The 13,390-nt window shown below is 45.4% G+C and overlaps 1 protein-coding gene across 1 annotated transcript in view; it reads right to left on the reverse strand.

The window, feature by feature from the left end:
- The window catches only part of LOC143773630 (uncharacterized), a 138,696-nt gene that overhangs the window by 11,013 nt on the left and 114,293 nt on the right, over nucleotides 1–13,390 (reverse strand). The window contains exon 6 of the mRNA XM_077261026.1: nucleotides 12,849–12,936. Coding sequence (XP_077117141.1) covers nucleotides 12,849–12,936 — 88 coding nt within the window. The remainder of the gene's footprint in view (nucleotides 1–12,848; nucleotides 12,937–13,390) is intronic.

Raw genomic sequence — 13,390 nt, forward strand, 5'->3', positions numbered from 1 at the left:
CGCCAGAGATTATGCAATGTGATGGAATTCTGTCCAGAAGTGAACGACAGAATTTTAGGCGAAAAAATGGGTTGTGCTTCTATTGTGGTGATTCAACTCATGTTATATCAGCATGCTCTAAACGTACTAAGAAGGTTGATAAGTCTGTTTCAATTGGCACTTTACAGTCTAAGTTTATTCTGTCTGTGACCCTGATTTGCTCTTTATCGTCTATTACCGCGGACGCCTATGTCGACTCTGGCGCCGCTTTGAGTCTTATGGATTGGTCCTTTGCCAAACGCTGTGGGTTTAATTTAGAGTCTCTGGAAGTTCCTATACCTCTGAAGGGTATTGACTCCACGCCATTGGCTAGTAATAAACCACAATACTGGACACAAGTAACTATGCGTATTAATCCGGATCACCAGGAGATTATTCGCTTCCTTGTGTTGTATAATCTACATGATATGTTGGTGCTTGGATTGCCATGGCTGCAATCTCATAACCCAGTCCTCGACTGGAAAGCAATGTCTGTGTTAAGCTGGGGATGTCAGGGGACTCATGGGGACGTACCTTTGGTTTCCATTTCATCATCTATTCCCTCTGAGATTCCGGAATTTTTATCTGATTATCGTGACGTTTTTGAGGAGCCTAAACTTGGTTCACTACCTCCGCACAGAGATTGCGATTGTACTATAGATCTGATTCCGGGCAGTAAGTTTCCAAAGGGTCGTTTATTTAATCTATCTGTGCCTGAACATGCTGCTATGCGGGAATATATTAAGGAGTCCTTGGAAAAGGGACATATTCGTCCTTCGTCATCTCCCTTAGGAGCCGGTTTTTTCTTTGTATCTAAAAAAGATGGCTCTTTGAGGCCGTGTATTGATTATCGGCTTTTGAATAAAATCACGGTTAAATATCAGTATCCTTTGCCACTGCTTACTGATTTGTTTGCTCGAATAAAGGGGGCCAAGTGGTTCTCTAAGATTGATCTTCGTGGGGCGTATAATTTAGTGCGAATTAAGCAGGGGGATGAGTGGAAAACCGCATTTAATACGCCTGAGGGCCATTTTGAGTATTTAGTAATGCCTTTTGGTCTTTCAAATGCCCCTTCAGTCTTTCAGTCTTTTATGCATGACATTTTCCGTGAATATTTGGATAAATTTATGATTGTGTATCTGGATGATATTTTGATTTTTTCGGATGACTGGGACTCTCATGTCCAACAGGTCAGGAGGGTTTTTCAGGTTTTGCGCTCTAATTCCTTGTGTGTAAAGGGTTCTAAGTGTGTTTTTGGGGTTCAAAAGATTTCGTTTTTGGGGTACATTTTTTCCCCCTCTTCCATTGAGATGGACCCTGTCAAGGTTCAGGCTATTTGTGATTGGACGCAACCCTCTTCTCTTAAGAGCCTTCAGAAGTTTTTGGGCTTTGCTAATTTTTATCGTCGATTTATAACTGGTTTTTCTGATGTTGCTAAGCCGTTGACTGATTTGACTAAGAAGGGTGCTGATGTTGCTGATTGGTCCCCTGCTGCTGTGGAGGCCTTTCGGGAGCTTAAGCGCCGCTTTTCTTCCGCCCCTGTATTGCGTCAGCCTGATGTTACTCTTCCTTTTCAGGTTGAGGTCGACGCTTCAGAAATCGGAGCTGGGGCGGTTTTGTCGCAGAAAAGTTCCGACTGCTCCGTGATGAGACCTTGCGCGTTCTTTTCTCGTAAATTTTCGCCCGCTGAGCGAAATTATGATATTGGTAATCGGGAGCTCTTGGCTATGAAGTGGGCTTTTGAGGAGTGGCGTCTTTGGCTTGAGGGGGCTAGACATCAGGTGGTGGTATTGACCGACCACAAGAATTTGATTTATCTTGAGTCTGCCAGGCGCCTGAATCCTAGACAGGCGCACTGGTCGTTGTTTTTCTCTCGGTTTAATTTTGTGGTTTCTTACCTACCGGGTTCTAAAAATGTGAAGGTGGATGCCCTTTCTAGGAGTTTTGAGCCTGATTCCCCTGGTAATTCTGAACCTACAGGTATCCTTAAGGATGGGGTGATATTATCTGCTGTTTCCCCAGACTTGCGACGGGTCTTGCAGGAGTTTCAGGCGGATAGACCTGATCGTTGCCCGCCTGGTAGACTGTTTGTTCCGGATGATTGGACCAGTAGAGTCATCTCGGAGGTCCATTCTTCTGCGTTAGCTGGTCATCCTGGAATCTTTGGTACCAGGGATTTGGTGGCTAGGTCCTTCTGGTGGCCTTCCCTGTCGCGAGATGTGCGAGGTTTTGTGCAGTCTTGTGATGTTTGTGCTCGGGCCAAGCCTTGTTGTTCTCGGGCTAGTGGATTGTTGTTATCTTTGCCTATTCCGAAGAGGCCTTGGACTCACATCTCCATGGATTTTATTTCTGATCTCCCTGTTTCTCAGAAGATGTCTGTCATCTGGGTGGTGTGTGACCGTTTCTCTAAGATGGTCCATTTGGTCCCCTTGCCTAAATTGCCTTCCTCATCCGAGCTGGTTCCTCTGTTTTTTCAAAATGTGGTTCGCTTGCATGGTATTCCGGAGAATATCGTTTCTGACAGGGGAACTCAATTCGTGTCTAGATTTTGGCGAGCATTCTGTGCTAGGATGGGCATTGATTTGTCTTTTTCGTCTGCTTTCCATCCTCAGACTAATGGCCAGACCGAGCGAACTAATCAGACCTTGGAGACTTATTTGAGGTGTTTTGTGTCTGCGGATCAGGATGATTGGGTTGCCTTTTTGCCCTTGGCGGAGTTTGCCCTCAATAATCGGGCTAGTTCTGCCACCTTGGTTTCTCCTTTCTTCTGTAATTCGGGGTTTCATCCTCGTTTCTCTTCCGGTCAGGTGGAGTCTTCGGATTGTCCTGGAGTGGATGCTGTGGTGGAGAGGTTGCATCAGATTTGGGGGCATGTGGTGGACAATTTGAAGTTGTCCCAGGAGAAGACTCAGCAGTTTGCCAACCGCCGTCGTCGTGTTGGTCCTCGTCTTTGTGTTGGGGACTTGGTGTAGTTGTCTTCTCGTTTTGTCCCTATGAAGGTTTCTTCTCCTAAGTTTAAGCCTCGGTTCATCGGCCCGTACAAGATATTGGAGATTCTTAACCCTGTGTCCTTTCGTTTGGACCTCCCTGCATCTTTTTCTTTTCATAATGTCTTCCATCGGTCATTGTTGCGCAGGTATGAGGTACCGGTTGTGCCTTCCGTTGAGCCTCCTGCTCCGGTGTTGGTTGAGGGTGAGTTGGAGTACGTTGTCGAGAAGATCTTGGACTCCCGTGTTTCCAGACGGAGACTTCAGTATCTGGTCAAGTGGAAGGGCTACGGTCAGGAGGATAATTCTTGGGTGACAGCCTCTGATGTTCATGCCTCCGATTTGGTCCGTGCCTTTCATAGGGCTCATCCTGATCGCCCTGGTGGTTCTGGTGAGGGTTCGGTGCCCCCTCCTTGAGGGGGGGGTACTGTTGTGAATTGGGTTTCTGGGCTCCCCCGGTGGTCACTGGTGGTACTGAACTTGTGTGCTTCATCTCCTCTGTTCACCTGTTCCCATCAGGATGTGGGAGTTTTCTATTTAACCTTGCTCCTCAGTCATTTCTATGCCGGCCAACAATGTTACCAGAAGCCTTTCTGTTGCATGTTCCTGCTCCTAGACTACTATCAGCTAAGTTGGAATTGTAGTCCTAAGTTTGTTTTTGCATTTTTGTTCCAGTTCTCTGTGTTTGAATATTTCTGAGGCTGGAAGCTCTTGTGAGCTGAAATTGCCACTCTAGTGTCATGAGTTGATATTAGAGTCTTAAAGTAATTTCAGGATGGTGTTTTGAAAAGGGTTTTCAGCTGACTGTGAAGTTCCCTTTTCTGTCTTCCTACTATCTAGTAAGCGGACCTCATTTTGCTAAACCTATCTTCATACTTCGTATGTCAATTTCCTCTAAAATCACCGACAATATATGTGGGGGCTACTGTCTGCCTTTTGGGGAAAATTTCTCTAGAGGTAAGCCAGGTCTGTATTTTCCTCTGCTAGGGTCAGGCAGTCCTCCGGCTGGCGCTGGGCGTCTAGGGATAAAACGTAGGCACGCTACCCGGCCACTGTTAGTTGTGCGGTAGGTTTAGCTCACAGTCAGCTCGAGTTCCCATCTTCCAAGAGCTAGTCCTTTTGTATGCTTTACTACGGTCTCTTGCCATTGAGAACCATGACAGAGAATGCTGTGTGGGCACCTCATTTAAAAGGGAAGTTAACACATTTTCAGTTCAGGGCCTTACCCTAAGGTCTAGTTGGAGCGCCCCCAGACGCAGGGCCGCGGGGTACTCAGTACCGGGCCTCTCTGTCTCGGTCCTGGGGTTGTCACGGTGGCTAGACCCGGTCCGTGACCCTGCTAAGGGGCGTCCAATGAAAGGGTGATGGTGCGTGGTGCAAGGCGCGATGAAATAACGAGGACACAGGGTTGCAGTCTCTTTACCTTTTACTGTAGACTTCGGTATCCACAATCCAGAGCACTGCTAACAGGGCTGGCTGAGACCGGCCGGTCCGAAGGCACATCCAGAGTTCCCTTTGCAAGTGGAAGTCAGTGCCTACCTACTAGCGCCTGGGTGTTGCAGTACTTCCCTGCTGAGCACCACAGAATAGTCCTCATAGCTGTCGTGTATGTTTCTGTTCTTTCTCTCTCCGTCCCCCAGATGATATGGATAGGACGCACCCGTATGACGGGGTAGGCCTGGAGTTATTTTATAGGGACCCTAGAGACGCCCCTCTCCCACAATTGCCTCTGTTGTCTTCATTAGGTGATTTAGGTGAGACAGCCAACCTATAGTTAACTGCCCTGCCGTTGGTTTGAAGTAATGCTTAGAGCCCAATACTTCCTCGGCATTCCGGCCACCGGCTAAGCGGGCACGACTCCTACTGGTTCTATCGCCTTTGTGATGTGATCTCGTTTCTCACTTCTCCACAATATACTTCGCTTCGTGTCCTTTCTTAAGATGCCGCCGCAAGGTAGTGCAGGCACGGCTCCGTAACGATCTGTCCTTTTCGCTAGGCCACTGTCAGGATCCCACCCCTGACAGAGACCCCCCTGAATCTTCCCAGTAACTCCCTCTCTCACAGGATGTTGCCTGGGCAAAACCCAGTCAGCTTCTCCCTAACTTCCTATCCAACCCCCAGTTTTACCAGAGTGTGAGGAGTGGCCTAATACATAGAACCCTTTGCTCCCCCTGGTGGCCGGAGTGTGAAGTGTAATGTGTGACTGTGATACCTGGTCAGGTGAACTCCTTTAGTGCAATCAGACGTAACATCACTCCCCTTAGTGGCAGAGCGACATTACTGCAACGACCAGGACTCTGGGGCGCTGCACTGTTCATGGCGCGAAGGGTTTTTACTAAGAACATCGCGGAGGTGACAGCTCACCTTTGGATGCAAGATACGCTGATCTTCTCATATCTAGATGATTTTTGGATTGTGGCAAGCTCAGTGGAGCACTGCAATACTCAACTTGTAAGAGTTAGGGCTATTTTAGCAGAGTTGGGTTGGTTGCTGACTCTAAAACAATCAAGACTAAGACTGTTAAAACTTCAGTCCTTTCTGGATCTTATGTTGGACCCGACAAGTCAGACATGCCACTAATGTCACAGAAAGCACCTAATACTCTATAGATGACTAATTTAATCCAGACCAATTTTTCAATGCATTTTAGAGTGTTATGGATCGCCCCCATGGGGCCGTGGGGTACTCGGTACCTGGGTCCTGTGGTTCACAGGGGGATGTCACGGTGGCTGACCCGGTCTGTGGCCCTGAGACGTCCGTGTAAAAGGGGAAAGGTCTTTAAACGGAATGTTCGTGACGCCACCTGTGGTATTCGGTCAGTGTGACCGACGCTGCTTTAAGGGGACCGCTGGTGTGATGTTATGGCAGCTAGATGGTATACCTTCCCACAGGTGAACTATGTCCCCAGGGCTTCCCAGTGTGTAGATGGTGAATGATGAATGGCGCAGTGAAGAACGAGGACACAAGGTTGCAGTCTCTTTACCTTTACTGAAGACTTCAGCATCCACAGTCCAGAGCACCAAATCACAGGGCAGACAGAGTCTGGCCGGTTTGGAAGCAAGTCCAGAGTTCCCTTGTCCAGGTGGAAATCAGTAGCCTTCCTCTAGCACCGTGGTGTTGAAGTCCCTTACTGCTAAGCTTCTCATAAGGTCCTCACAGATGTTGTAGATGTTGTGTCTCTCTCTCTGTCCCCCTGTTAGGATAGGACAAACCCGTATGACCGGTGGCTTGAGGCGGTTTATAGGGACTCTATCATGCCCCAGCCTCTAAGGGGTGCCACCTTGCCTCCTGGGTGTAGGCCGGACAGGTAACGTGAAATTAACTGTCCTGCCGGTCTCTGGAGCAAGGCATAAAGGATCGTTGCTCCCTCGGTGTTCCGGCTACCGGGATCCTGCGCCTCAGAAGGAGGCAGCCTATGTAGGGCTGATACCCTCCTGGTGTCCACTCCTTTGCTACAACTTCTCTCACCCTCTCTGTAATACAGTTCTCCTTCAGTGTCTCTTTCTAGAAGCTGCAGTTCTCAGGGCATGCACAGCTCCGTGTCCTTGTGTCTCGATCTCTGACAGGATCCCACCCCTGTCAGGGACCAACTACTTGAGCGAAGCTCAGCCAGCAACTAACTAACTTTCCCTACAGGTCACCAGTTTTACCAAAGTGTGGGGAGTGACCTATTAAATAGGAGCCGAGCTCCCCCTGGTGGCCTGGAGTTTGAAATGTGTTGCATGTTTGAGATACCTGGATGCAGTTGTCCTTCTTTGCCTCCAAACGTAACATCACTCTCCCCGAGAGGAAAATAACATTACTGCAACGACCAGGACCCTGGGGCGCTGCAGTTATATACCACCCTTATGGCAGAGAAAGCATTTAATACTCTAGTCCTGACAGATTTTTTATCCTTTTCTGGAGTGTTTTATACCACCGAAATGTAACAAAAAGTATATATTCCTCTATGGATGACTAATGGAATCCAGAAGGACAGAAAGGAAAGGCAGAAAATGTGGAGGGGTGTATATTTTTATTAAATCCAACTTAAGGCCTGTGCTCAATGATGACATTGGGGGAAGCTGCAACAATGTTGGGTCAGTGTGGGTAAATGTTCATAGGATGGCAATAATGTAAAGCTGATAATTGGAGTTTGCTACAAGCCTCCTAATATAGCTAAACAGGTAGAGGAGGAAATGCTGCAGCAAGTTAAAAAGGCAGCAAATAATAATAGGGTCCGTATTGTGGGGGATTCTAACTATCCAGAAATTCAATAGGACACAGAATCTTCTGGTTGTGTTAAAAGCTGTAACTTCTTATCTGCAATCCAGGACAATTACTTCTGTTAGCGGTGGGGGTGCCACCACCGCCTTAAGGTAATATCTTGGCATGTTTTTCCTCAAATGTTTAACTTTCACATTTGAAAAAATTGGGCTGCTACACTAGTGAAGTCATTGTATACTTACTGGGCCACTTGGTCTTAAGGTACCGTCACATTAAGCGACGCTGCAGCGATATCGACAACGATGCCGATCGCTGCAGCGTCGCTGTGTGGTCGCTGGAGAGCTGTCACGCAGACAGCTCTCCAGCGACCAACGATGCCGAAGTCCCCGGGTAACCAGGGTAAACATCGGGTTACTAAGCGCAGGGCCGCGCTTAGTAACCCGATGTTTACCCTGGTTACCAGTGTAAATGTAAAAAAAACCAAACACTACATACTTACATTGCCGTGTCTGTCGCGTCCCTTGCCTTCAGCTTCCCTGCACTATGTAAGCGCCGGCCCTAAGCACAGCGGTGACGTCACCGCTGTGCTTTGCTTTACGGCTGGCACTGACACATTCAGTGCAGGAAGCTCTGAGCAGCAGCGCGGACGCCGGGGGACGTGACAGACATCAGAGGGTGAGTATGTAGTGGTTTTTTTTTTTAACTTTTACAATGGTATCAAGGGTAAATATCGGGTTACTAAGCGCGGCCCTGCGCTTAGTAACCCGATATTTACCCTGGTTACCATTGTAAAACATTGCTGGCATCGTTGCTTTTGCTGTTAAACACGACGATACACGCCGATCTGATGACCAAATAAAGTTCTGGACTTTCAGCAACGACCAGCGATATCACAGCGGGTCCAGATCGCTGCTGCGTGTCAAACACAACGATATCGCTATCCAGGACACTGCAACGTCACGGATCGTTGTCGTTCTCGTTGCAAAGTCGTTTAGTGTGAAGGTACCTTTATTCTTCTAGCAACCCTCTTAACAAATAAGATTCACACTTTTAAACCCTTTGAAAAGCTTTTTTCACACTTCATCTTTCTCTATTACTGTAGTGAACTATCTATATATATAATTGTCTAAGGGGTACTTCCGTCTTTCTGTCCTCAACTTCCATAACGGAAATCCCGCGTCGCTGATTGGTCTCGCCAGCTGCCTGTCATGGCTGCCGCAACCAATCAGCGACAGGCACAGTCTGATTAGTCCCTCCCTACTCCCCTGCAGTCAGTGCCCGGCGCCCGCATACTCCCCTCCAGTCACCGCTCACACAAGGTTAATGCCAGCCGTAACGGACCACATTATGCCGCGGGTAACGCACTCCGTTATCACTGCTATTAACCCTGTGTGTCCCCAACTTTTTACTAATGATGCTGCCTATGCAGCATCAATAGTAAAAAGATGTAATGTTAAAATAATAAAAAAACAAAAAACCTGCTATTCTCACCTTCCGTCGAGGCGTGCGAGGCTACCGCCAGCTTCTGTTCCCAGAGATGCATTGCGAAATTACCCAGGAGACTTAGCAGTCTCGCGAGACCGCTAAGTCATCTGGGTAATGCGCGTGCATCGCCAGAGCTTCGCTGGATCCCGGCGGGTGAGTATATAACTATTTTTTATTTTAATAATTTTTTTTAACAGGGATATGGTGCCCACACTGCTGTATACTACGTGGGCTGTGTTACATACCGCGTGGCTGCTATATACTAAGTGGCCAGTGTTAGATACTATGTGGGCTGTGTTTTGTACTGCGTGGGCTGTGCTATATATTACGTGGGCAGTGTTATATACTGCGTGGGCTGTGTTATATACTGTGTGGCCTGTGTTATATACTACGTGGCCAGTGTTATATACTGCGTGGCCTGTATTAATGCATCGAATATGTATGTATATAGCAGCCACATAGTATATAGCACAGGCCACGTACTGTTTGTCTGCTATATACTACATGGCTTTTATATACTACGTGGCCTGTGCTATATACTATGTGGCTGCTATATACATACATACATACATATTCTAGAATACCCGATGCGCTAGAATCGGGCCACCATCTAGTTCACTTATAAATACATAGCTTGGAAGACATCCTGTACATTTGAGACCTATATATACATAATATTTTTTTATCTTTGGGCCTAATTAATACACCCTCTTGATAAGCATTGTTTTTGGATCTCCTAATCTTCATTCCTTCAATATAATGAGCCCTGGATGTTGTACATGTTGCCAATTATAATAATTATTGAAAATTTTACTTGCTTTTTTACATCATGGCAACTCATTACCTTATTTTGGTGGTTCTTTTTGCATAGTTTTATCCCCATCTCTATACCATGTATATACTTTTCTCTAAAAAATTGTTTTTAATATTTGTTTCAATAAAAACTTGTAATTTTATGGCTTTCCACTTCTATGTGCTATTTTTGATGTCTTTATTGATTTTGGAAGTTTTGCCACTAATTTAGGGTTAGGGTTAGGCAGTATTTTGTTTTTGATGTCCTTCTGTTAGCTGGTAGATGAACCAATCGGGGGGGATAATTTACTGGATCTGGGTCTGTCAAATAGACCAGATACAATTTTAGATCTACAGGTCAGTGAACATTTGGGATGCAGTGACCATAATATAGTAAGTTTCAAAGTAATTTTCAACCAAACATTCAAAAGGGGAATTACAAGAACCTGGAACTTTAGGATGGCTGATTTCAACAAATTAAGAGAAGAGCTTAATCGTGTAGAGTGGGATCATAAATGGAGCATGTTTAAGGAAATACTGCTAGAATCCTGTAGAAAACATACCTTCTGTCAATAAAATGTCAAAGAATAAAAAGAAACCATTATGGATAAAGAAGACAGTACAAAGTTTAATAAGGCAATGTGGGCTGCATTATATTACATTGAAGACAATGTGGGGTGTATTATACTACGGGGAAGGCAATGTAGAGCGCATAATATTATATGGAAGGCAATGTTGGGCAATATGGGGTGAATTATACTATGTGAGCGGATATATGGGGAGCATTATACTACATGGAAGGCAATGTGTGGTGCATTATATTATCTGGAAGGCAATGTAGGGTGCATTATATTGCATGGAAGGCAATGTGGGGTCTATTACACTATATGGAAAGCACTTTGGGCCCATATACTACAATGAAGGCAATGCAGTACCCTTTATACTATGTGTAAGGCAATGTATGGTGCATTATATTACATGGAAGGCAATGTAGGGCGCATTATAGTAATCTGGAAAGCAATGTGAGCCTATTATACTGTATTTAAGGCTATGTGTCACGGGGTTACCGTGACAGAGTAGAGCCAGAAGACCGCAGTGTCTGTTGGCTCCTACTCCGGCGCTGAGAAGAAGCACTTCTCCATCATATTAAATGTATTTATTTCTTCTGGCAGAACAGTGGGTTAATCGGCCATGTTGGAAATCCCTGTTCTCAGCTGTGCTCGCTTAGCCAGTCCATTTCCCTATATAATCTTGGCTCTACTACTCCTCGTTAGAGCTAGCTTTAATGCTGTATGCCTAACGGAGGGAAGGGAGTTGGTATGAGAAGGAGAGCTGGAGAAGTTATTAGCGACTGTTGTGTGGTTTGTACGCGTGGTAATTCCTTATCCTTTTCTATTTTGGTTTCTTCCCCTTCCTGCACACACCAGTGGATTTCTCTGTATATGTAAGTGAATATTTTGTGTGTCTGCAGTTTTCTGTTAACCCTTGTCTGTGTCGCCCTGTTTGTCGGGTTAGTGTACTGCGGGGCACAGTAGTGCTCCCTCTTCACTGGGTGGGGGAAGAGAACAGATGGAGGGCTAACTTAAGAGATAAGGCAAGGGCGGATGCCTCGGCATCTTTGCCATCTGAAGTATCCCGGGGAGCAGGGCGAGCTAGGGCGCCCTCTAGTGGTGGAGCCATGAAAGGAGCCCATGGTCCCAGGTCACCCGACAGCTGTGTCCTGACACTATGTATGGCCAATTATACTATATGGAGGTCAGTGTGGGGGCCATTATAATATTTGAAGGGCTAAGTGGGGGGCATTATAATATTTGGAGGGTCATGTATAGGCCAATATACTGTATGGAGGGCGAAGTATGGGCCATTATATTGTTTGTAGGGCAAAGTGGGGGCCACGTGGAGTGCTATATATGGGCCATTGTAATATTTGGAGGGTTACACAGTTTTAAGGGCTATGTGGATGGCCTTATGCTGTTTGCATGTTCATGTAGGGGGCCAGTATACTGTTTGCAGGGCTATGTGTCAGGGCCAGTATACTGTTTGCTGGTACTTTGTGGGGTCCATTATACTATTATACTGTTTGCAGGGCTATGTAGGGTCCATTATAGTGTTTTCAGGGCTATGTGGGGCCATTATACTGTTTGGAGGGCTATATGGTGGGCCAATATTCTGTTTTCAGGGCTATGTGGGGCCATTATACTGTTTCCAGGTGTTTGTAACGGCCATTATACTGTTTGCAGGGCTATGTGGGGGTCATTATGCTGTTTGGAGGGCTATGTGGGGGCCATTATACTGTTTGCAGGGCTATGTGGAGGTCCATTATACAGTTTGCAGGGCTATGTGAGTGGCCATTATATGGTTTGCCGTGCTAAGTAGCTGGCTATTATACTCTATGGAGGGCCATATTGGGGTCACAGTTAGGACATCATATTGTGTTGAGGTCATCATACATTGTCAGAGGAGGTATAGTGCATGTAGACTGTACTTTGCCCCCAAACCCAGTATGATATCCCTACTGTGATGTTTTCCACTTTTGTTGGCATCATACTTTATGGGGGCAATTAAAGGGAAATCTAGGAGCTTGATTAGGAGGAAAGGGCTGCAAAGTTGAGAGGTATACTCTGCTGTGACCTGTCAAATTTTATTTATTTCTTTTTTTTCAGGGGAGGGGGGGGATTTAATTAAAACTTCTGCTATGGGGCCCTATGATGTTTATGTACGACCCTGTGCTTATGGCATCTGTGGTTTGCATTCTACACTTGACCCTAACAGAGTAACAGTTAGTTGCATATAGTTGTAGTGAGGGCACCTAGAGTCACTGTTCGTAGCCCAGCTTGGTAACAATAGGTTGCGGTTTCTATGTATTAATTACAATACTTGTCTCACTTTAAGGAAACTGAAAAATAAAGGGAACGTGATTTAAAATATCTGCAATATAACAGGTGCCCCAAGTTAAAGGGTTTGCCTAGATTCCCTTTAAAAAGATCTGTCAGTTTAGTAAGCTGCTTGGCATAAGGGGAAAAATAAAACTTGTGTGCCCATTGGCTTATATGAGTGATTGAGAAGACACCAGACTCATAGATATTACTCATTATACACTTCCCCTCATGAATGAAGCAGAATTTGCTATATTCTTTGATCACTCAGATCAGCAGAGCAAACATATATTTTTATAGCACATTCAGCTAACCAGTTGGCTTTAAGCTTTGCAGTCATAAGGAGAAACAGCATGGTCTGTTCCAACCATTGCCTGTACTGGTGCTATAGAAGGTTGAATAAGTACTACAATACATATAAATAAATTAATATAAGAACTTGTTCTTTGCTGTAATACTGAACGTATCACACTATAATACTGACCAATGTGTTATTTTGAAGATTGTCCATATCACGACAATAACAGAAATCACTCCAATAGCAAAACTGACACAAGGAGCAAATCCACCTCCTGTAGACAAAAAGCAGAGGTAAGCACAATCACAATCATAGTTATCCTGCATTTTAAATAGTACAAGCAAATTCAGAAGGCAGCTTTTATTTCACGTATGCAAAAACAAACAAACAACCCCATCCCCGACTACTCTTCATCAGTGTGTTGGATCAAATTTATTTCATAGTGAATTCAGGGAGTATAAGTATAAAAAAAACACAACCAGTGCCTTTCACATTCTCAGTCCTGGCAAAGGGCCCAATTCTGGAGAGGTTTCTGCTGGGAACTTCACCTGACCCCAAAAATATTTATACCGTATGTAGGAAAATTCAGAATTTTGTGATTACAAAGTGATTACAATTTTCCCCTCCCAATTCAGAATAGGTTCCTACTGGGTCAATTCACCACAGTTGATGCCTCCAAAAGAATATTAATTTCACTAAAAATGCAATATATGCTAATACGGTAAAAA

This window comes from Ranitomeya variabilis, chromosome 5, assembly GCF_051348905.1.
Source record: "Ranitomeya variabilis isolate aRanVar5 chromosome 5, aRanVar5.hap1, whole genome shotgun sequence".
NCBI classification, from domain to species: Eukaryota; Metazoa; Chordata; class Amphibia; order Anura; family Dendrobatidae; genus Ranitomeya; species Ranitomeya variabilis.